The sequence below is a fragment of the Entelurus aequoreus genome, linkage group LG18 (assembly GCF_033978785.1).
Source record: "Entelurus aequoreus isolate RoL-2023_Sb linkage group LG18, RoL_Eaeq_v1.1, whole genome shotgun sequence".
In the NCBI taxonomy this organism is placed as follows: Eukaryota; Metazoa; Chordata; class Actinopteri; order Syngnathiformes; family Syngnathidae; genus Entelurus; species Entelurus aequoreus.
In genome coordinates this window covers 4044223-4068978 of record NC_084748.1, presented here as the reverse complement: position 1 = coordinate 4068978, position 24756 = coordinate 4044223, and the positions used below count along the sequence as shown (strand labels likewise).

General features: G+C 39.1%; 1 protein-coding gene across 2 annotated transcripts in view; it reads right to left on the bottom strand.

Annotated features, from left to right (window-relative positions):
• Window positions 1-2761: 2761 nt before the first annotated feature.
• Window positions 2762-24756, bottom strand: part of pds5a (PDS5 cohesin associated factor A) — a 64994-nt gene continuing 42999 nt past the window's right edge. For both annotated transcript variants that reach the window (XM_062026312.1, XM_062026311.1), the window contains exons 23-33: window positions 22217-22353; window positions 16826-16949; window positions 13415-13619; window positions 13233-13347; window positions 10652-10784; window positions 10462-10581; window positions 7599-7661; window positions 6529-6680; window positions 6359-6449; window positions 6048-6295; window positions 2762-3473 (exon numbers count right to left, since the gene is read on the bottom strand). In XM_062026312.1, the coding sequence (XP_061882296.1) occupies window positions 3470-3473; window positions 6048-6295; window positions 6359-6449; window positions 6529-6680; window positions 7599-7661; window positions 10462-10581; window positions 10652-10784; window positions 13233-13347; window positions 13415-13619; window positions 16826-16949; window positions 22217-22353 (1392 nt within the window). In that variant the 3' untranslated portion in view covers window positions 2762-3469. The remainder of the gene's footprint in view (window positions 3474-6047; window positions 6296-6358; window positions 6450-6528; window positions 6681-7598; window positions 7662-10461; window positions 10582-10651; window positions 10785-13232; window positions 13348-13414; window positions 13620-16825; window positions 16950-22216; window positions 22354-24756) is intronic.

The following is a 24756-nucleotide window of genomic DNA, read 5'->3' as shown; positions in this document are numbered from 1 at the left end:
AGCCTATTCAGGAATCGCGGGCTTTCCCGTGACAAACTCCAAAAATTCCCTTATTTCCAGGTTTTCCGGGACTTTTTTCCCCATTCAAAATGAATTGGCCATTTTTCTAACTTACACCATTCCCACATTTTTCAACCTATTCACCTTCAACACATTCCACCATCCTGGACACCATCAAGTTAAAAAAAATTCCGGGAATTCCCATTTTTTTCCACCCTTTTTTCTGTTGACTACTTCCACATTTTTCAACCCACTTCAACCGTTCCACCGTCAAAACTAGGGCTGCAACTAACGATTCATTTGACCATCGATTAATCTGTCGATTACCTCGATTAATAATCGGATAAAAGAGAAACTACATTTCTATCCTATCCAGTATTTTATTGAAAAAAAAACAGCATACTGGCACTATACTTATTTAGATTATTGTTTCTCAGCTGTTTGTAAATGTTGCAGTTTATAAATAAAGGTTTATTAAAAAAAATAAAATAAACAATATTTTTTTTCAATTAAAAAATAAAAACCTTTGCGCATGCGCATAGCATAGATCCAACGAATCGATGACTAAATTAATCGGCAACTATTTTAATAATCGATTAGTTGTTGCAGCCCTAGTCAAAACATTCCCTTAATCAGGACAAAAAACTGGAAAAAATCCCAGTTTTCCCGAAATTCCGTAATACTATTTCTCAAATGAAAAAGTTACTACTTCAACATTTCTCGACCAATTTGAAAAATTCCAACACCAGCCATGTCAACTCATTCACAACATTCAAAAATATTTCGCTTATTCCAAAAAAATTCCCGCTTTTCCCTTTGAGAAGAATGGGACATTTTTCTAACTTCCACATTTCAAACCGTTCCAACTCCAAAATATTCAGCCTGTTGAGGAATTGTGTGCTCCAAGTCAACAATTCGTCATCTTGCAGTTCAACTTCAGCATTGGAGCATTCACACGCAAATCCTTCAGGAATTGCTTCATCTAGTTCGTCATGGTTTTCTGGCGCCATTTAGTGGTTAAGGGACACAATTACACCAAATGATAGTTTTTGAATCAGAAATAATTAAATTTGGGCTTCATGGAAAGAGCATGACGGTATATCAGGATTACAGTCTGTTAAAAATAGCAGTTATAGTGGGAGTCATTAGGGGTCTTGAGAAGGCGTGTATACTTTATTTTATACCCTATTCTAACAACGTTGCAATAAAAAACAATGCAATTAAAACAATTTTAAACAAAAAAATGTAGATTGCTAACCTTCTATTCAGGCGTACTGGAGAGGAGGCTACGCTGGATTGTCAAACCTCGGATTCAGGAGGAGCAATGTGGTTTGGTCCTGGGATCTGAGCCGAGGATGTCGTGGCTTGTGCAGCCCTTTGAGACACTTTTGATTTAGGGCTATATAAGTAAACATTGATTGATTGATTGACTGGTGGTGGAACTGTGGACCAGCTCTATACTCTCGGCAGGGTCCTTGAGGGTGCTAGGAGTTTGCCTAACTAATCTACATGTGTTTTGTGGACTTGGAGAAGGCATTCGACTATGTCCCCAGGTCCTGTGGGGAGTGCTCGGAGAGTATGGGGTATTGGACCCACTGATAGTGGTGGTCCGATGTATGATAAGTGTCAGTGCTTGGTCCGCATTGCAAGTCGGAACTGTTTCCAGTGAGGGTTGGACTCCGTCAGAGCTGCCCTTTGTCACCGATTCGGTTTACAACTTTTATGGACAGAATTTCTAGGCGCAGTCAGGGCATGGAGGGGATCCGGTTTGGTGGCTGCAGGATTAGGTCTCTGCTTTTTGCAGATGATGTGGTCCTGAGGGCTTCATCTGGCCAGGATCTTCAGCTCTCACTGGATCGGTTCGCAGCCAAAAATGAGAATCAGCACCTTCAAGACTGAGTCCATGGTTCTCGCCCGGAAAAGGGTATAATGCCATGTCCGGGTTTGGGAGATCTTGCCCCAAGTGGAGGAGTTCAAGTACCTCCGAGTTTTGTTCACGAGTGAGGGAAGAGTGGATCGTGAGATCGACAGACGGATCGGCGTGGCATCTGCAGTGGTGCGGACCCGGCATCGATCCGTCGTGAAGAACGAGCTGAGCCGAAAGGCAAAGCTCTCAATTTACCGGTCGATCTACGTTCCTGTGAGCTTTGGGTTATGACCGAAACAAGCAGCCAAAATGAGTTTCCTCCGTCGGATGGCCAGGTTCTCCCTTAGAGATAGGGTGAGAAGCTCTGTCATCCGGGAGGAGCTCAGAGTAAATATGGAGCCAGATGAGGTGGTTGACCAGATGCCTTCAGGGGAAGTGCTTAGGGCACATCCAACCGGACACTTTGGGGAGACCATGTCTCTTAACTGGTCTGGGAGCACCGGGAGGAGCTGGACGAAGTGGCTAGGGAGAGAGAAGTCTGGGCTTCTTTGCTGAGGCTGCTGCCCCCGCGACCTCACCTCGGATAAGCGGAAAAGATACAGGTAGATGGATGAATAACCTTCAAACCAAACAATGATACCACAGAAGTTAGACACAATGTGTTTTAGACCCTAGGGGGGCACAATATTGACAATTGGCTGTTTAACCCCGCCCCCTTCAAACACCTTTTGGTCAATACTTTTTCACCCACCTTGCGTGTGTCATTTGCCAAAGAGTTGTGCTGAGTGACAAACAACATTGTGATGGACAGGTGTGAGAAATTTCAAGTCAGTCAAACTTTCTAGGTGAGGACTGTGACCGTATCAAACCTTCATGCATGAAAAATAACGGACAAAAGGTACAAACTACATTTAATTATAAAACAGGACAAAGACTGAAAAATACTTTCATGGTAGTATACCATTTATGCACTCCAGGGTGAAGTAAAATCACATACTTTTGACAATAAAAACAAAAATAATTCATATGAAAAAGGTGTTTTCCCTCCAGGCTCGGCGGAGGAGCAGGTCAGAATGCAAACTTGTCATTTGGTCCTTTAGAAAAAAGAAAGTTCAAGCCTAAAGCAACTAAGAAGACAGTGTTGTAACAAAGATGGTTGGCATGGGTTCATGCAGCCATTATTGTTTTGGATGATTCAAAGCTGTGGATTAGTATTTACAAAGTGTGTGACCGAGCAGTGGGGAAAATAAATGGAGATTATTGAGGAAGGAGTCGTACAGGAGGAGTTTTATCAGGGAATTTAATAAACAATAATCATACCAGATTAAAATTTTTGTAAAACGTCCATGACTTTTTTTCTTTTCTTAAAAATGTCTCCACAAAAGCATCAGTGTGCCAAAAAAAACAAAAATAAACGGTCCGGGGGGGATAAGACCTACATACAATGAGCTTAAAATCATAACTACAGAGTGTTTACAAACCTTCTAGGATGTGGTGTGAAAGTAAAACGTATGCAGGTATGATTTAAGAAAGGTCCGTAAGTGTCCAGGAGAAGAACATGGTTGAATTCTGGCCCTTTAACTACACGTGTGGCTCCACCCTTTACCTTGAACGTAACAGGGACGACATCAAAGTCAGTTGGTTTCATTTCCAAAAACTTGTCCACACAAACGCGGATATTTTCAAAAAGGCACATTTTGTCCTGCTACGACCTTTATCCACATGAGAACACTTTTACCAGCTGTCCTGTATATTTTGGCAAATCAGAACGCTGAAAAAGCAGCCATCTGGCAATGTGTTTTTGTGTAACCAAAAATGGACTGTTAATGCGGTAATGACTGAGCTTTCAACCGGACGTACAAGTGTCTTGTCTTCAAGCCGTCTAAAACGTTTCTACTGGTATAGATTCTTCATTCATCACTTTGTAAGTTTTACAATTTAACTAAAACAATTCTTATTTACTAAACCGTCCCATGTGTGACGTCTGCAGGAGTGTTTTCATGCATATTTGTACGTGCTATTGTGATGTAATCAAGCTAGTGTTGCTAGCATTAGCTAATATGCTAACACGTTTGAGTTAGTATTATTAACTTACAATGGCATTCCTTTTGTTTCGTTTCAGTTTCGTAAATTCCCCAAAACGTCACCGTGGAGTTATTGAGTCTATTTAGCTGATTGGAGAGCTAGCTTCCGCAGCTAGTGGGTCCATGACCATGACTTCTGTTTTGTTTGATCAACCGTTTTACAGCAAAGTTACAGACACCGTTTAGTATGTAAATAAACATTTACAGAAGAAATAACTTATTTCACAACGTATGTACCTGCGGCTTATAGTCCTATTTTTTTCTTCAAAAATTTTGTGGCTGCAGCTTACATACGAGTGCGCCCTATAGTCCGGAAAATACGGTACTTTGCAAGAATCAGTTTGAATCGAGAATTGATTCTGAATAGAATAGTCACTCCAGGAATCGGGATTAGATCGAATCGTTCTGTTCCCAAAGATTCACAACCCCAGTGTTTTATAATCTCACAAAAACGTCACAATCCGGGAGATTTTGACGTCGGCCGATGTTTGTAATTGTAGTTGTTTAAGGGGATCTGCATTTTTTGGGGAATTTTACCTACTGTTCACAATTCTTATGAAAGACATAACTGATGTTTTTTTAATGCTTTCTAACTCGCAAATAAACGTAAATAAAAGTCTTCTTACAGCGGAGCCAATGGGATCCCGTCCTCTGGCGAAGTTGGTAGAGTGGCTGTGCCAGCAATCGGAGTGTTGCTGGTTACTGGGGTTCAATTCCCACCTTCTACCTTCCTAGTCACGTCCGTTGTGTCCTTGGGCAAGACACTTCACCCTGCCTCTGATGGCCGCTGGTTAGCGCCTTGCATGGCAGCTCCCTCCATCAGTGTGTGAATGTGTGTGTGAATGGGTAAATGTGGAAATACTGTCAAAGCGCTTTGAGTACCTTGAAGGTAGAAAAGCGCTATACAAGTACAACCCATTTATCATTTATCATTTATTCCAGTGATTTTCAACCTTTTTTAAACCGCGGCACACTTTTTACATTTACAAAATCCTGCGGCACACCACCAACCAAAATGACACAAAATGACACTAACACAGTATATAATACATATAGTTAATAATATAGTTTTCTAAATGTATTTATACTCACTACTATTACAATGGCTTTACAAGCTCGCAGTATTAATGTTTCTGCCACAGTGTGGGACTTTTTTTATTTAGCTACGAGTTCAACAACAAGGTAGCAAGCTTTGAGGGCTCTCTTGTTTACCTTTGTGGTTTTTCTCAGAAAAGTTGCCTGTTTCTCATTGTTTGTACGTAAGCGTACAAAATAGTCCATCGGGGTGTTTCGTTTGGAGATGGCGTTTAAGCTTGCTTGGCACCATGGCGCTATTGGATAGCTTCTCACCACACACCAAGCACTGCGGAGTCGGTGCTGTCGCATACCCGGTGAAAGTCAATCCAAATGAAAGATAGCTTTCGCTTTATTGCCTCGAGCTCACCGTCTTTTTTTATTTTGTAGACCACTCATACTAGAGCCTTCATCTGTGTCAGAATTTTGTCCACGACCCTGTTGGCCATTTGCATTTTCCCTTCTCAAAAACTTCTCCATCACTGTCACTTGCTCGCCTCCTCTTGCTGCGATCCCAAACTGTCACTCACTGTCACGTGATGCGCAGCGCTAACTCGATAGTCTTTACAGGTATTTATCGCCCTCTGCTGCCACCTACTGAAATAGATGAGTATTACATTATCTGCCGCACTTTATTATAGCACGGACACCCGATAATGGTTAATTAGGAGATATTAAATAATTTCTCACGGCACACCTGACGATCTCTCACGGCACACTAGTGTGCCGCGGCACACTAGACACTGGTTGAAAATGACTGCTCTATTCCACCCATAAAATACAATAATTAACCATCCAAAAAGCGCCAACAATACTCCATTTACATTTGGTATCTGACTGCATTTATTTATTATTTAGAATGCATAAAAAAAAAAAATACATCCTTTCATAATGATTTTGACTGATAGGTAAAATCCCCCAAAAAGCGCAGGTCCCCTTTAAGGACAGAAAGCATTGTTCGCAAGTGGAAAATGAAAATATCCGTGTTGGTGTGGACATTGCCTTAGCATTTGCAGACTTACCTCTGCACGTCAATCTGTTGATTTGTCCCCTCATCATTCTGCTGCTTTGACACCTTGGCCGACTCTGTGGATGGGGTGGAGTTGGCGTCCGCCGCTCTCTTCCGACCTCGTCCGGCACCTGTGCTGGCCGTGTCTTTGCTCGCCGCCGCAGGAGGAGCAGCTGCCGTTGTTTTGGGTGGCCGACCACGCCGTTTAACGGGCGGCGTTTCCTTCCCGGCGTTGGGGGTGACGTTCTTACTGGGCTCCTTCTGGCAGGGGGAACAGATCTATGATACCTGTCGTTCTTGTTGAGAAGCTCCAGTCCAGCTTACCTCCACCTTGCCTTCCTCATTCTTGATGACTGGGTTCTCGTTGTTTTCTTGCGTTCGGCTCTCGGCCGGTTCTGTGGCTGTGATGCTCTTGCTGGGGGTTAAAAAAACACAAACAAAATCATTTTCACTGTCAGTGTGCTTTTTGTGTTGGAGGTAGTTTGAGAGCGTACGTGTTCTTGTTGACGGTGACGGGGGATGAGCTTAGTGGTGAGGAGTTGGTGGTGCTGGTATTACTGCTGGTAACTACTGGGGTCTTGAAGATCTTTCTGCCTGGTACGGTCAGGGCTTTGTTGACCGTCGTCAACACTGGAGCCGGTTTAGGCTGCAGAACACAAAGTCGCCACTTCAGCGTACATCACTCCACCTCATGGGATTCACTTTTTCTTGGGTCTTTTAGTGACTCTTGCTAGTTACATGACATTATATATATCAATGTACATGTCATTGGTGGTAAACTTCCTTTTACCGTAAGTTCTACTAGAAGATGATGTGTAAAACATCATCTATGCCAGTGGTTCTCAACCTTTTTTCAGTGATGTACCCCCTGTGAACATTTTTTTAATTCAAGTACCCCTTAATCAGAGCAAAGCATTTTTGGTTGAAAAAAAGAGATAAAGAAGTAAAATACAGCACTATGTCATCAGTTTCTGATTTATTAAATTGTATAACAGTGCAAATATTGCTCATTTGTTGTGGTCTTTCTGGAACTATTTGGAAAAAAAGATATAAAAATAACTAAAAACTTGTTAAAAAAATAAACAAGTGATTCAATTATAAATAAAGGTTTTTACACATAGAAGTAATCATCAACTTAAAGTGCCCTCTTTGGGGATTGTAATAGAGATCCATCTGGATTCATGAACTTAATTCTAAACATTTCTTCACAAAAAAAGAAATCTTTAACATCAATATTTATGGAACATGTCCACAAAAAATCTAGCTGTCAACACTGAATATTGCATTTCTTTTCAGTTCTTTTTGACAGACATTTAAAAAAAAAAATCTCACGTACCCCTTGGCATACCTTCAAGTACCCCCAGGGGTACGCGTACCCCCATTTGAGAACCACTGATCTATGCAACATTTTGACCAAAGAACCACCATCACATGTTATGTAGACCAAAAGGAAGTATTTTACATTTAGAAAAAAAAATCATAGTATGACCCCTTTAATGCGCCTTATAATCATGTGGGCGCCCTATGGTCCGGAAAATACGGTATCTTCCAAAATGTGTTTTACCTTTCCTGTGAGTAACATTTGTCGCATGTCTGCTGCCAGATAGTCCTTGTCATTTTGGAAGTCCTGATGATAAAAGAAGAAGAGCGTGGACAAAGTAAGAAATGATAAGTGTGGTATGAAAGCAACATTGGTAAAATATGCTGTGTGGTTATGTTAGCTGTGACGCAATTGCATCTTAAAGGGGAACTGGACTTTTTTGAAGTGTTTAAGCCTATCGTTCGCAAAACACATTTTTTTTAATGTATTCTAACTCGTGAATCAAAGTCCGCTTACAATGGAGTCACTCTTATCCGCCCATAAAGTCCCCTAAAAAAACATGCAACAATTATTAACCAAGTATTTGTGATATTTTAACTAGAAGCACTGACGCAGACTAACTACTTTTAGCGGCGCCAACTAGCTTGTGTCGGCTGTGAGCTGCTACCTTGCCTCGGCGCTTGTGAAAGTTGATCCTAGATCATAAATAATGCCTCTCACCTGGATAGTAGAAGGATGAGGACATAATTGGTCAACTTTGGCATCCTATTTAGACCCGGATATGGCGAAAAAGGCACGAAAAGACGCTTGGTTCCACCCCCCCTATTTTGTTGGTGAGGATCATGAGTCATATATGAACATCAGTGTTTCCCACACATTCATTTATTTGTGGCGGCCCGCCACGAAAGAATTACGTCCGCCATAAATAAAACAAATTTAAAAAATTTTTTTTTTTTTTTTTGTCCTGTCCAGCTTCTCAGGCAAATCATATAGTAGATGTAGATGCCCATATAGGCTGTTCAGATTTACTTTACAAAAGAGAAGTGTAGGATACTTCTCTTGTTGCCTTATTTGTATTTGACCACTACTGTTTTCGGTTTATTTGTTACTGACTGTGGCAGGACTAGGGATGATACTCGAAACAGGTTTTCCCGGTTGTTTGATAAGAAAAGAACCGAGTCCTCGGACTCTAATCCCTTTTTGAGAACCGGTACCCGTTATCGAGACCATTTTAGTAAAGGAATAGAGTTGATTCTTTATTCGAATCCCGTCCCGACCAGAAATGCCCCGTGGGACATCACAAGAATTGACGTCACGTAGCTCAGTCATTAGGCGCAGATAGCGAAAGCAGGAAAACAATGGACGGGAAAAAGTACCCCAAGGTGTAATAAAGTTCAAAACAAAAGCTATAATCCATCGAATAACTTTACTGAGAGATTTGAGCAGGGTACAAACACATGACCAACACTTTTACGACCAACCGGAAACATAGCAACCAGGCTAGCAACGCACCTCCTTTACGGCAGCTGTCGCAACGTTCTTAAAACAACCGCAGCACATACATATATATACAACATATCTCCCTTTTTTAACTTTTGTTTTTCTTTCCTTGTAAACAAAACTAAATCACACTGTAGATGTGTTGTCTGTCTAATTATAAATAATGCAGACGAGGCGTGTTGGCTGAGTTCTTGACGTTTACTTTCACAGGGTGGCAACATGCAACACTTTTCGGGGCTACCGCGCATGCTCGTAACTCCCGTTGCATGCTGGGTAGTGTAGTTGTTATATTCTCTAGCTCATAAAATTTTTCAGTGTTAATTTATTTACACAATGTTTTTATATATATATATATATATAAATAAAAGAAGGTTTCAGTGTTAATTTATTTACACGATGTTTTTATATATATATATATAAAAACATCGTGTAAATAAATTAACACTGAAATTGTCTTTTATTTTTATATATATATATATATATATATATATATATATATATATATATATATATATATATATATATATATATATATATATATATATATATATATATATATATATATATATATATATATAAATAAAATACTTGACTTGGTGAATTCTAGCTGGAAATATACTCCTCCCCTCTTAACCACGCTCCCTCCCCCAACCACGCCCCCCGAAATCGGAGGTCTCAAGGTTGGCAAGTATGCGGCCCAGTCACATAATATCTACGGCTTTTCACACACACAAGTGAATGCAAGGCATACTTGGTCAACAGCCATACAGGTCACACTGAGGGTTGCGTACAAACAACTTTAACACTGTTACAAATATGCGCCACACTGTGAACCCACACCAAACAAGAATGAGAAACACATTTCGGGAGAACATCCGCACCGTAACACAACATAAACACAACAGAACAAATACCCAGAACCCCTTGCAGCAGCACTAACTCTTCCGGGACGCTACAATATACACCCCCGCTACCCCCTACCCCCCCACCTCAACCCCGCCCACCTCAAGCTCTCTCAGGGAGAGCATGTCCCAAATTCCAAGCTGCAGTTTTGAGGCATGTTAAAAAAAAATAATGCACTTTGTGACTTCAATAATAAATATGGCAGTGCCATGTTGGCATTTTTTTCCATAACTTGAGTTGATTTATTTTGGAAAACCTTGTTACATTGTTTAATGCATCCAGCGGGGCATCACAACAAAATTAGGCATAATAACGTGTTAATTCCACCACTGTATATATATCGGTATCGGTTGATATCGGAATCGGTAACTAAGAGTTGGACAATATCGGAATATCGGCAAAAAAGCCATTATCGGACATCTCTAGTAAATACTACATGTTATTATGAATGTTACCACATATATACTTACAGAATGTATATAAAACCTTAATGGAGGGGCTTAGATGTTTTTTTTAAATGCTTTAAATGCAGAATAGAGCGACTTCCAAAGGCTCCATTCTAACCAGACTTTTGCTGGCATTTAATTATGAGTTAGAATGCATAAAAAAATCAAACATATGTATTCTTGTCCTACATACTAATTGTGAATGAGGCAAAATTCCACAAAAAATGCAGTTCCCCTTTAATGTAAAGCTTTATTACCTTCTCGGGCGCCAAGTAGAACTTGTCGGGTAGTACGGGGTCAGTTGGACTGTCCAGGTGACACGCGGTGCTCTTGTTGACGATGACGAAGAGAGCAACATCACAGAGGATATACAGCTTCTGCAAACACATCACACAATATCACCATAGTCTCTTCAGATTCACTGGGTCATTTTCTTCTTGTTTGTACCTCGTTGGCTTTGATGTCATCAGGACACTGTGCATCTTTGGTCTGTTTGATTTTCTCCACCATTTTCCTCAGAAAACCATGACTATTATTCTCATTCTTGGTCATCAACACCTCCAGCATGAACCATAGACACCTGAGTACAAAAACAACATGGCTGCAGTCGCTCGTACACAAACACAAAAAATAAAACAGTAGTGTCAATCGTGTCAATTCCTATTACCGTAAATTCCGGACCATAAGTCGCCACTTTTTTCCTACGCTTTGAACCCTGCGGCTAATTTATGGATTTTTCTTCGCTGACGGCCATACTGCTAATATTTGAAAAATAAAAAACAAAATACACTGAAAAGCTGAGGTATTGTTTGTGCTACGACGCCATCTTTTGGGCGAGTTCGCTCACTGCAGGTGCTGCCGTGCTCTTCTGTTTAGAGCTGTGAACCGCTATGGACAACATAGAAGACGGAAGGGCACTTGTACCGTTTTTGTAGGTCATCCATAGCGTTCTACTCTGACGGATTCTTCATTCATCACTCCAAGCAATGTTTGTAAGTTTTACAATATAACTAAAACAATTCTTACTTACTGAACCGTCCCATGTGTGATGTCTGTAGGAGTGTTTGCATGCAATTGTGTATCGTAATGTCATCAAGCTAGCGTGGTTAGCATTAGTTAATATCCTAACATGTTTACGAGCGTCTGTGTTAGTACTATTATCTTACAACAGCATTCTTTTTGTATTGTTTCAGTTTCGTAAATTCACCAAAATGCCACCGTAGAGTTATTGAGTTTGTTTAGCTGATTGGAGAGCCAGCTTCCGCAGCTAGTGCATGACGATAACTTCTGTTTTGTTCGATCAGCCGTTTTACTGCTGTGTTATTGACACCGTTAGGAAATAATTAAGGTATGTAAATAAACATTTCTAAAATTGTCTTCCTTTTACAACATATACTGTATATTAAGTTAAAGTTAAAGTACCAATGATTGTCACACACACACACTAGGTGTGGTGAAATTTGTCCTCTGCATTTGACCCTTCCCCTTCATCACCCCCTGGGAGGTGAGGGGAGCAGTGGGCAGCAGCGGTGCCGCACCCGGGAATCATTTTTCATTTTTCAATTCCAACCCTTGATGCTGAGTGCCAAGCAGGGAGGTAATGGGTCCCATTTTTATAGTCTTTGGTATGACTCGGCCGGGGTTTGAACTCACAACCTACCCATCTCAGGGCGGACACTCTAATATCTGCGGCTTATAGTCCGGTGCGGCTAATATATGGACCACAATTTTTTTCCTTCTGAAATTTAAGTTAAGTATTTAAATTAAAGTTTATATCCAGGTGTGCTTTAAAGTCCGGAAAATACAGTAAATAAAAAAGACTGCATCTGTTCAAGTATGTTAAATACAAGAAAATACTCTAAAAAGTTACTTCTTTTGTTATAAAGTATATTTATGTTAATAATAATGTAATTCATTTAAATGAAAATATGAAAAGTTGAGAGCTTTTCACAGCATGTTTGTAGGTGACATTAAAAACCTCTAAAGGCTTAGTGGCCACATGCGTGGACAGCACCTTTTAGCTCTTATTTCCAAAATTGTGTACACTGCTGATTTGGGGTCTTATGGCCGCTTATGTGGAGACTTATACTGCCATCTGGTGGTGTCAGAAGAGTATAACATACAATGGAATTTGGAAAAAAAAAGTGTAAAAATAAGAATTAGCATGTCACTAAACATGAAGTACACGTTTGTGTACTTATGGACTAAGTACATCATATCAAAAGATGATTCTTAGTAGAGATGTCCGATAATATCGGCCGATAAATGCTTTAAAATGTAATATTGGAAATTATCGGTGTCGTTTTTTTTTTTTTTAATTAAATCAACATAAAAAACACAAGATACACTTACAATTAGTGCACCAACCCAAAAAAACTCTCTCCCCCATTTACACTCATTCACACAAAAGGGTTGTTTCTTTCTGTTATTAATATTCTGGTTCCTACATTATATATCAATATATATCAATACAGTCTGCAAGGGATACAGTCCGTAAGCACACATGATTGTGTGTGCTGTTGGTCCACTAATAGTACTAACCTTTAACAGTTAATTTTAATAATTTTAATCAATTACTAGTTTCTATGTAACTGTTTTTATATTGTTTTACTTTCTTTTTTATTCAAGAAAATGTTTTTAATTTATTTATCTTATTTTATTTTATTAATTTAAAAAAAAAAAAGGACTTTATCTTCACCATACCTGGTTGTCCAAATTAGGCATAATAATGTGTTAATTCCACGACTATATATCGGTATCGGTTGATATCGGTATCGATAATTAAAGAGTTTGACAATATCGGAATATTGGATATCGGCAAAAAGGCATTATCGGACATCCCTAATTCTTAGTTTTTATTCTAATTAGGGTCCAATAAGCCCAAATAGCAAAGAGAAATAAAAAAAAGCATGTAAACAAACAGCTTGGCCCTTAAGAGGTTAATTAAAGATCCTAATTAATCCCCCTTTTTTTTTTTAATTGCTTGACTTCACTTGGAAAAAAATACACATCACGGCTCGCCACTCACTCTTTGATGTCTTTGAGCATGTCGTACTCCTGCGGTTTTGTGAAGTCTGGGTCATGAGCCAGCAGGTGGACCATAAAAGGGACAACATACTCAGGAAGGAAGGACATCAGTTTGTCTGCGAGGAGAGGGACGCCACATTACTGACCCGAGTCATCCTTCATGCCACGACGTGCGACCTTTACCCTGAGTGAGTGAGTTCTGCTTGATGTACTCTCTGCGCACTGAGATGTTCTTCAGCAGACACTGTCGGGCGTGGGCGCGGCGCTCCTTCACCGGGTCCTTGGCGCACAGGGCGAAGACGGAGAGGTACTCCAGTGGCAACGTCAGTTTGACCAGAGCCAAGTGCAACTTCTGGGCAAAGATCTGACGCACCTGGTAGCACTCGTCCTGCACGGAGGAGAAAACTAGTTAACTCCAATCTTTTCAGGCTCTCAGGTGTGAACTGACAACACAGAGGGTCTGGCTTAGTTTTTGCCTCATCCTTCACTTTAAGCGTGAGTGAATAATGCATTACTGGGGCCGTACTTATCAAGCTTCTTAGAGTGCCATTTTACACTTAAGTCCTGAGAATTTGCGAAATTTAGTCCTACTCTCAAACTTAAGAATAAAAGCTTTTTATCAACGTTCTTAAGTCTAAGAATCACTCCTACTCTCCACGATATTTAAGAGACCTTCAGAGGTGTCTTAAGTGGTTAGGAGTTGCCAGCAGGGGATGGCACTGAGGCGAGAGAGACGTGCGCGAACGTTCAGGGAACAGAACAATGTTTTGTTTTTTTTTGATGACGAGCAGCTGATCAAACGGTATCATTTAGACAGAGCGGATATTATTTTTGTCACAGATTTAATACTTTTCGATTCCTTGTTGATTTCTGCATGTGTCTGCAGTGGGCTAGTATATATAGAGCCACCCACACCAGTTTCAAATTAGTTGCCTAATTAATGAATTGGAAAGAAAATGTTATGACAGTAGCGTATGTGTGTGGCCGTGAGGTGAGTGACGTCAGTGAGTGTGTGGGCGAGAGAAGAGAGGGAGCGGTAGCGTGAGTGCCGGCGGGGACTAGTTTGTTTTGTATTATTTTGTAGTTTATTGTCAAAATATACACTCCCATTGTCCACTTAAATATTTCCAAGATATTTCTTTATTCTTAGACAACGGATTCCCTTCCGTGATTGGTCATTTCTATGGACACAGAAATGACGTCACCTAAAATTCCGTTTACGGCACATAGTAATGTCGTAATTCAGCTCTAAGTGTGACACTTAAGATTCAGTTCTACATTTCGCTGAAAGTGTGAGTAAGACGCTTGATAACTAACTTTTAAGTGCAGCTTTCAGCGAAGAATTTATTTACTCTTAAGTCAACTCTTAGCAGACTTCTTAGGAGTAATTCTAAGAAGCTTGATAAGTACGGCCCCTGACCTAATAAAACCAAAGGGGTAAGAGATGATAGAGTATTATCTGCTCACGGATGCTACCTTGTGGTAGTTTGAGCACGCTGCATTTATAAAAATATTTCACTTTGACTCAAAATACTAGTCAAAATTGTCCAAAAATGTATTGCACCAAAATATGTGAGAATTTTTGCATTAACTGGAATTAAAGATTTTATTACATTTTTTATTTAACACAAAAGCAAACACTATGTGGTAAAATACGTGTAAAAGATAATTTTTTTTTAAAACAAAACGGAAAAATATAAATGTATAGTTTTTTTAGATTGCTATTATTTAAATTTATTGTCATTACTATTATTATTATCTTACTTGCTGTGGTTTATTCGTTATTAATTTATATCTGCTTAATGGAAAAAAAAAAAAAAAAGGATATTTAAAGTTGAGTTTTGCTGGTACAATAAATACTCATCTTTTCCAATTAATGAATAATCGTGTTATTATACATACTGGACTCTCTAAACGAGCTGCGGCACATCCAGAATGCTGCTGCTCGAGTCCCGACTAGAACCAGGAAATACGACCATATTAGTCCAGTGCAAAGGTCATTGCACTGGCTTCCTGTAGCTCAGAGAATGGACTTTAAAACCGCTCTTTGTGTACAAGTCTTGTCATGGTCAAGTGCATTTCTGACATGTTGGAACCATATGAACCATCTCCAGCTCTGAGAACCCCAGGGAGTGGTCTCCTGCTGGTGCCCAGAGTCAGGACCAAACATGGTGAAACTGCGTTTCAGTTTTATGCTCCTAAAATCTGGAATAGTCTTCCTGAAGATGTGAGACGGGCCTCAACGTTGGCAATGTTCAAATTCAGCCTGAAAACCATTTTATGTAATTGTGCATTAGACCAGTGTTTTTCAACCTTTTTTGAGCCAAGGCACATTTTTTTCATTAAAAAAATAGGGAGGCACACCACCAGCAGAAAAGGTTAAAAAATGAAACTCCACCAGGTTGTCGTGCCTTATTTTCAGTTTGTTGTTGTTTTCTGTGTGTAGTGCTTTAGTTCCTGTCTTGCGCTGTTATTTTGGTGACCCTTCCTGTTTTGTTGGTGTTCTCCTGTAGCAGCTTCATGCCTTCCTTTGAGTGCTAGTCCCCGCACCTGCTTTGTTTTCGCAATCAAAGACTATTTAAGTTGTGCGTACACTATCCTTCTTTGTGGGGACATTGTTGATTGTCATGTCATGTACAGATGTGCTTTGTGGACGCCGTCTTTGCCCCACACGCTGTAAGTTTTTGCTGTCATCCAGCATTGTTTTTGTTGACTTTGTAGCCAGTTCAGTTTTACTTTTGTTTTACATAGCCATCCCTATGCTTCAGTGCCTTTTATTAGCGGGACTTGCCTTTTGTTAATTTTTGGTTTAAGCGTTACATACCTTTTTACCTGCACGCTGTCTCCCGCTGTGCTCTGCATATTGGAATCACGACAAACCATCCTCGACGCGTTCAGACTTCTACAAAGCAATGAACTACCTGCTGCCACCTACTGATATGGAGTATTACATGGTTACCCTGCCAAGCTCTACACAGCACAGGCATTATTATGATTATTGATTTGCATAAAATATTTTTTGGACCAATTAGGTGAAGTTGCATAATTTCCCATGGCACACCAGACTAATGTGCCGCGGCACAGTGGTTGAAAATCACTGCATTAGACAACTGAAAGTATTTTATCTACACGCTTTGATTGATTTTAATTAAGATTGTTTTTATGATTAATGTATTTTCAGATTTTAATTTTAATGATGATTTCATATCTTTATTTTTGCCTTCTTTTAATTTTCTGTAAAGAACTTGGAATTACCTTGTGTATGAATTGTGCTTGATAAATAAAATCGCTGTGGCTTGCCTGTAAAAGCCCCACTTGAGAACTTTCAGTTTTGGTTGATTTTGGCGGCGCCAGTGGACCAAAGCGGTAGTGTTTTTCCAGAAGAAGACGCGTTATTTATCACATTTACTAAAACCGTGCAATCCTGCTTTATCTCCTACAATAATTTGTGCATTTCCAGCACAACGTCTGCTGGCCTGTGCTCAGGGACCTTCCTCAGCAAAAGCTGACCAATCACAGGCTGAGCAGTACCTTTAAGATTTTGCAGGTGCGTCACACTAATTAGCATGCAAGAAGGTGCAAGTGGAGACTGACATTGATCACAAGACCGCACAGCTGGAACTGCTCAGGCGTGATGATGTCGTGGTAACAGGGCTCCTGGGCCAACTTCATAATAGCACCACCTGCGGCCAGTCTTAGGCGAGACATGTCCGATTTGCTGCCAGGAGAAAAAAACAAAACAAAGATAAAACAACCTGTTAAGAATTATTCTCCATGGGATACATTTTTATAACAAGTCAAGAGCGAGGCAGGCCAGACTTCTAATTAGCTATTACCGTACTCTTACAACGTGTCAGGGGTGTCAAACTCATTTTAGCACCAGACTATTCAAATCATGGCATGACAACTAAAAAATAAAGACAACTTCAGATGGTTTACTTTGTCTTTGGCCAAAAATAGAACACATTCTGAAAATATTACAATAAAAATATAGAAAAAGTTTAGATCCATGAAGGAAAGAAGAAAGTGAATGAATGTTTACAACTGAATACATTTACATACGCATACAAATTAGTTTTCTTTTGTATTTTTTTTAATGAATTAAGCAACGTTCATGACAACCTTTTTCCAAAACACAATATAGAATGTGAGATATAACAGGATAATGCACAGGTGTCAAACTCAAGGCCCGGGGGTCAGATCTGGCCCGCCACATCATTTTATCTGGCCCGCCACATCATTTTATCTGGCCCGCAAACACCTGGAAATGATGTGTCAATAAAGTACTTCATCATTTCTTACTAAATGTAATTGATTTTTTTCATTTTGACAGAAAAAAATATATGTACTGCTTGAAATTGCATACCCTTAAAACTTTAATAGTATCCAAAATTGCAATAAATGTTACAGTACATTATCATTAGGGATGATGTTTGATAAGGAATTATCGAGTTCGAGCCTATTATGGAATCCTCTTATCGAACCGATTCCTTATCGATTCTCTTATGGAGTCCAGATAGGTTGTTGTATATGGAAAAAAAAACACAATATTTGGCTTAACAAAAGCTCACTATTATTATATAATAAAAAAATAAAATCTAATAAATACATAAATATTGACTGTTACCCACCTAAAAAAATAAAATAAAATAAATAAATATTGACTGTTGTTACCCAAAGTATATTAAGTGGGATTTTTCAGAGAAACAAATATATACAGTAACACAAAAACAACCTGTCTCTGTGATCACTATAGGTCAGGGGTGGGCAATTAATTTTTACCGGGGGCCGCATGAGCTACCCGAGCACTGCTGGAGGGCCACATCGACAATATTTCAATTAAATTTTGCTCAATATTATTTTTGATATATACCGTAAGATAAATAATAATAATAATAATAATAATAATAGTAATACTTCAACATAGTGTGTGTAACAGCATTCCATGACTAATATATATAAATTAACATTAATAATAAATGACAGTAAAATAAGCACACGTATGACTGAGGAGTCATAGTGTAACTTTGTGTGGTGTTTGAGTTGTCCGACTTTTTGTGTGGCCTTAAACGCACCAGTGGTTTAGTGCTATGCGTGTTGGTGACAGATGACAAGTTGCTTTTGGCCTGGTTTGTACGGCAGAAAATGACTAGTTTTTCGAGATAGAATTGTTTTACTCATGTTTTTGGTGTGGTTATGTCCGAATATAAACAGTTTTGTTCAATAAAGTGATCGATATAATTCCTGTCCTCGAAGCATCTCGATAGACGTTACAATAATTGAACGGTGTTCAATTGAACGGTGTTGACGAACACCATTAGGGCCGCTTGTTGTCACTGTCACTCAAAGTTGCATTGCAAAATTCCATAGAATAAATATGTTTATTTTGTTTAGAATTCAGATGGGATTTGATTTGGTGCGCGGCATATATACTTGCTGCGCGCAGCAGACGCTTGAGCAGTGCACAATTGCGCAGGCACGCACCTTAGGTGGGGGGACGTTGCTTTGCAGTTCATGTGTTGTTGAAAACACGGCATTCCTCATCAACTTTTCTCTTTTTGGCGTCTCGGGTGTAAACCGTGCATCACTTGTCGCTGCATGTGCACCTTCACTCGCAGGTTACACACGGACACACGCCCATAAATAATACTTTTCAAAATAAAAGCAGCACAGTTGTATTGCGCGCAGGACATAGATGTTTTTTCAACTTTATTTTGTAATTGCAGTTGTTCACATTCACTCACAATCACGCATACGTCCACACGGAAGTAATACAAATAACGATTTTCAAAACAAAAGCAGCACCGTTGTATTGCACACTCGACATAGATACTTTTTTAAATTTATTTTGTAATTTATAATTGGCCTCACGCGGGCCGGACAGGGACGCACAAAGGGCCGGATGCGGCCCGCGGGCCGCAGAATGCCCAGGTCTGCTATAGGTGTATAAATAATAATATAGTGTTAAATAAAATCAGTCCCTTGGGCACAAAACTGAAAATAATACAGCTCTCCAAAAAGTGCACTTCTGCTGCTATTTGACATAACTGTTTGTTATGATGCTTTGACATTTTTGCACTTTATTTCTTTATTGAAAGAAAATTCTATGAAGAGAAAAGTTGTTTGCAAATGTGGTTACAATGCTAAAAAATGAAAAGTTAAAGCTAAAAAAAGAAATACACTTTGAGTTAAAATTATTTCTTTATGGGGGAAAAATGTTATGAGCTAGAGAATATAACAACTACACTACCCAGCATGCAACGGGAGTTACGAGCATGCACGGTAGCCCCGAAAAGTGTTGCATGTTGCCACGCTGTGAAAGTAAACGTCAAGAACTCAGCCAACACGCCTCGTCTGCATTATTTATAATTAGACAGACAACACATCTACAGTGTGATTTTGTTTTGTTTACAAGGAAAGAAAAACAAAAGTTAAAAAAGGGAGATGTGTTGTATATATATGTATGTGCTGCAGTGTTGTATATATATGTATGTGCTGCGGTTGTTTTAAGAACGTTGCGACAGCTGCCGTAAAGGAGGTGCGTTGCTAGCCTGGTTGCTATTTTTCCGGTTGGTCGCAAAAGTGTTTGTCATGTGTTTTACCCTGCTCAAATCTCTCAGTAAAGTTATTCGATGGATTATAGCTTTTGTTTTGAACTTTATTACACCTTGGAGCGCTTTTTACCGTCCATTGTTTTCCTGCTTTCGCTATCTGCGCCTAATGACTGAGCTACGTGACGTCATTTCTTGTGATGTCCCACGCAGCATTTCTGGTCGGGACGGGATTCGAATAAAGAATCAACTCTTTTCCTTTACTATAGTGGTCTCGATAACGGGTACCGGTTCTCAAAAAGGGATTCGAGTCCGAGGACTCGGTTCTTTTCTTATCAAACAACCGGGAAAACCGGTTTAGAGTATCATCCCTAATCATCATACTTTCCAAACATGTTTCTGTCTAAATAAAAATACTTAACTTTACAGCAAACTACCCATCAAATTCATAAAAATGACATTACATTTTACGTTGTTCTTTACAGCATATTACTGTCAATTGAAAAAAAAACTACTGCTGTTTTTTGCGTTAAAATTCTGTTGACTGAGCTGCCAGTTTTTGACTGTAAAAACTAGGGTTGTTGTTTTTAACGGTGTATTACTGTAAATGGAAAGACGCTACATTTGTTTTTATGGTGGAAAAACTGGCAGCTAAGTTGCCCAAGTAAGAAAATAACTTGTACTGTTTTTCCATGAACAATATGTTGTAAAAACCAAATGCAATTTAACACAAACATTCTGGCAACTAAGCTGCCAGATTTTTCCATAAAGCCCCGCCCCAAAAAACAGTGGTACTGTTTTTACATTTACCGTAAAATTTTGTAAAAAAAAACAACACTTTTACAGTAAAATGTTGTAAAGTTTTTACTGTAAAATGGACAGTCTACTTAAAACAATTGATATAATCTATAATGAAATCAAATTCATACATTATTGACTGTTACAAGCGGCCCTCTGATGGCAGCCAAAACTGCCATGTGGCCCTCAATGAAAACCACTTTGACATCCTTGGGATAATGCATACATTTATCATTTGTTTTCAAAACGGTTACAAAAAAGTGGGACCCCAAAAATTTACTGTGGGACTCATTTTTATGACTTGATGGGGTCCCTGGGACCCCATTTTGAAAATTCCTAGCACCAACAGTGATGGCGTATTGGTGCGTGTGACCTGGTTCTAATTCTAATCAAATGTGACCTGTGCTGGCAAAATGAGTCACAATGAGGAAATTTTAAAAACTGAGTTATTCTTATTTACACATTCTCCATCTAAAGACCTTCAAAATGATATATGGTTTGTTGGAATCGGACAGAAAATGACCGAGTTACATCCGATTGAAGTCGACCAAGTTTGAGGGTCCATTTTGAGAAAAACCAGCTTAAAGTTTACTGTTCCAGAACAGAATGTTCCAAAACAAAACTCCATAGCAACCATACCATAAAAGTCTTTGTAGCAACACCAAAATTGGTACAATTAAAGTCAAATCCCATGTCTAAAGGAAAAATATATATTCAACTCTATTGAAAACGGTTATGTACAAAAATGTCAACACTGTTATGTTACAGTTTTTTTGTTCACTGGTCAGTTTGTCAGCTGGTCAGCTGTCCGTAATATTCCTGGCCAGCAGCACTAAGAAGATTCGCCGACTGCAGTGAATTTAGCGTACTTGCAACCGCCTGTGTACCCTCTCCACCTTCTAAATCCATTACGGAATGTAAAACAGTCTAACTTATCCACAAAAATAATAATGAAATGTTCGAAAATCACCTTTTTTCACCAAATATTCCGCTCGAATTACTGTGTTGTTTTTCATCAGGGCGCAGCCATGATACCACAATGCACCGCGCGGGGGGATTCAACCAATGAGGGTACGCCTCACAGCGACCGCTTAGCAACAAGCCGGATTTGTTTACGTCGGGACAGGTTTAAAAACTCGAATTGTATTGGTTCAGAATGGCGTCATCAGGAATTCCATGCTCATTTTTAGAAAGTAGGTAAACTTGGCGTCACAATGATAGCAAATATGGCTAGGGGGATTCCCCCTTATTGCCGCCAGTGAGCGTTGAAAACACTGGATTTTCTCAAGGAATTTGAACACAAAGGACTAATTTCTGAAGACATACCTCGTACAAAACCTTCAAATAAAGGTGATTTAAGATGTTTTCTTGCTATTTCGATGATTGGGATCGCTAGATTGTAGCTTTATGGAGTCATTTTTGTGAAAATCTCAATTTCAACCAAGATACATTTTTTTCACTTATTTGCCTGTAGCTCAAAATTAGCCTGTGCGCATTCCGACTCATTTTGCCAGCACGGGTCACAAATATCATCCCCGGGGCCTTGACTTTGACTCATAGGACGTAAAGTATAATGTACATTTTTGTACATCTAGGTCACAGAAAGTGAAAGTAACGTCCACCTAAAAAAAGTCACCTGATTTTCTTTTGCTCCGTGAGGTCTCCCTCGCTGACCAGCATGGCTGACAGCAAGCGCAGGGTGGAGTTTGCCGACTTGGATTGGTTGTTTTTCATTCCCAGTAACCAGCGCACCAGCAGCTTGATGGCCTGCACCTGAGGATGAGTCCAACATGAAGAGTGAGGCAGATTGGACGTCACTGTGTTTTAGTACTGCTTGTGGCAACATTGTCCACCATTGTCCATCTTCAGCAGTAGGCACATTTTCTCCATGGTTGTGTTTTTATATATACATTCCCCCATATTGCTATTCTTTTATGTGGAGAGATTCCAGTCGCTACAACTTAAGGATCTGAGGTTACCTGAACTCATCCCTTTGGGGGAATTTCAGGCCATTTTAAAGGATCTGGAAACTGGTTCTATTGGGCATTGCACTTGTTTTTACTGAAACATTTTATACATTGTCTTGACATATCACATGTTTTAATGTTAATATATGTAAGCCATGTATCGATTTAATTGTGTAGTGTGACTGCTGCTGTTATATGTATTTCCCTAACTTTGTCTTGCTGCCCTCTTGGCCGGGTCACTCTTGGGAAAGAGATTTTAATCTCAATGAGTTTTTACATGGTTAATAAATAAAGGATATTAATTGTTTGATTTGTGGTTTATTTCCATTTGTTTTGGCGACATGCGCAAAACAAAGGTTCTTTTAATGCAGGGGTGTCCAAACTTTTGCCACTTAGGGCCACAAACTGAAAAATCAAAAGCATGCAAGGGCCACTGTTATTTTTCATTTACAAAACCAACACAATATATAGATATTTTTTTCATCTTAAGGACCCGTCATAAAAATGTTACAAAATAAGTCATAAATTTAAAAAAATTCCAACGCTTAAATCTCTAGATCAACTTAAGATCCATCTGTCGATAAAAGGTTTTTATTTTCATTATGTATTTTGCCTTTTTTGTTAAAGAAAAGCCTTATTTTTTAATGGCAAACACGCAAAATCTTAAACAGGGCCACTTTGTTATTTTTTATTTACAAAACCAACACAATAGATAGATATTTTTTTCATCTTAAGGACCCGTCATAAAAATGTTACAAAATAAGTCATAAATTAAAAAAAATTCCAACGCTTAAATCTCTAGATCAACTTAAGATCCATCTGTTGATAAAAGGTTTTATTTTCATTATGTATTTTGCCTTTTTTGTTAAAGAAAAGCCTTATTTTTTTAATGGCAAACACGCAAAATTTTAAACAAAATGTGAAGTAACTGGAACCTTAAATAGGTCAATAATTTATAACATTGATTTTGATGTATTCTTTTTTGAGCAATGACAGTTTGGAAAAAAAAAAATCACTATATTCTCAGGGAGCAAAAAAATTTAAAAAAAATAAAAATCTACTTTTTCCCCCCCACTTTTATCGCGTAAATCTCTCAAACTGTGGTACGGGCACCACTAATGGTACGTTTATTAAATGCCTTTCTTGTCATAGAACACTGTGTTTTAATGTCAATTATTTTAGAATCATTATGTATAAGTTACTCTTATGCTTAAAGGCTGTTGCTATAGTTATTATCAATTGTGCTGAAGTTGTACTTTTCTATCTGTGCAAAGGGACAACTTGCAATCTTGGATCGCGAGTCGTCTCGTATCAGTGTTTGTGTCCAGACCCGGCCTGCTGACTGCCAAGGGCGAACATCGAGTACCGTGACGCAGACAAAGCGGAGACAGGGCGATATCACGAGTGTCAGCACATTTCCATTTCTGAATAATCATATATTGTGTCTACCTGGGGCTGCTGAAATGACCCCCCTTCCTTCAGAAGCAGCCTCTGTGATGGAACCAGGGACCTCCCGAATAAATAGTGGAGCATGTGGGCTGTGCCTTAGAGCGTAGGTTGGAACTGTAACTAAGTCAGTGTTTCCCATAAACTGCCAAGATACCTGTGGTGGTGGGGGCGTTGCTATGGGCGTGGTCACCATGAAATCATCGAGTAATTTGCATAATTTACTACAATGATTTGATTTTCTCTAAAAAGGCTCAAAAAATGTATACTTACTAATTAATAATAACAGTTTTGTTTTAAACGTCCATCCATCCATCCATTTTACAATATAATTACAACACTTTATGTACATATTTATACACAGATTTGAACAAGTTATTCACTGAAATATATTTATTAATTGTGGTTCTTACAAAAAATATATCTTATAAAATATAAAAGCTAAAATGTCTCAAAGCTCTGCCCCTTTAATTAGTGCATACTAAATCATTTAACTTTAGCCTACTACTACAACCATATTATTTACCAGCAACATAAAGTGAAACAGAGGCAGAGGTGTCCTGCCACAGTCAGTAACAAATAAACAGAAAACAGTAGTGGTGGTAGATAGACACAGAGCTTCATCAAACATCTGATCCACTGAACAAAGGGCTCCAAAAATCTTGAACTTTAGACTGCCATCAGTTTTACTCCCTACACTTAACCATGTGTTTCCTACTGCCTGCAGACTTTGCACCCTTTGTTATATACACATGTTGTGTTT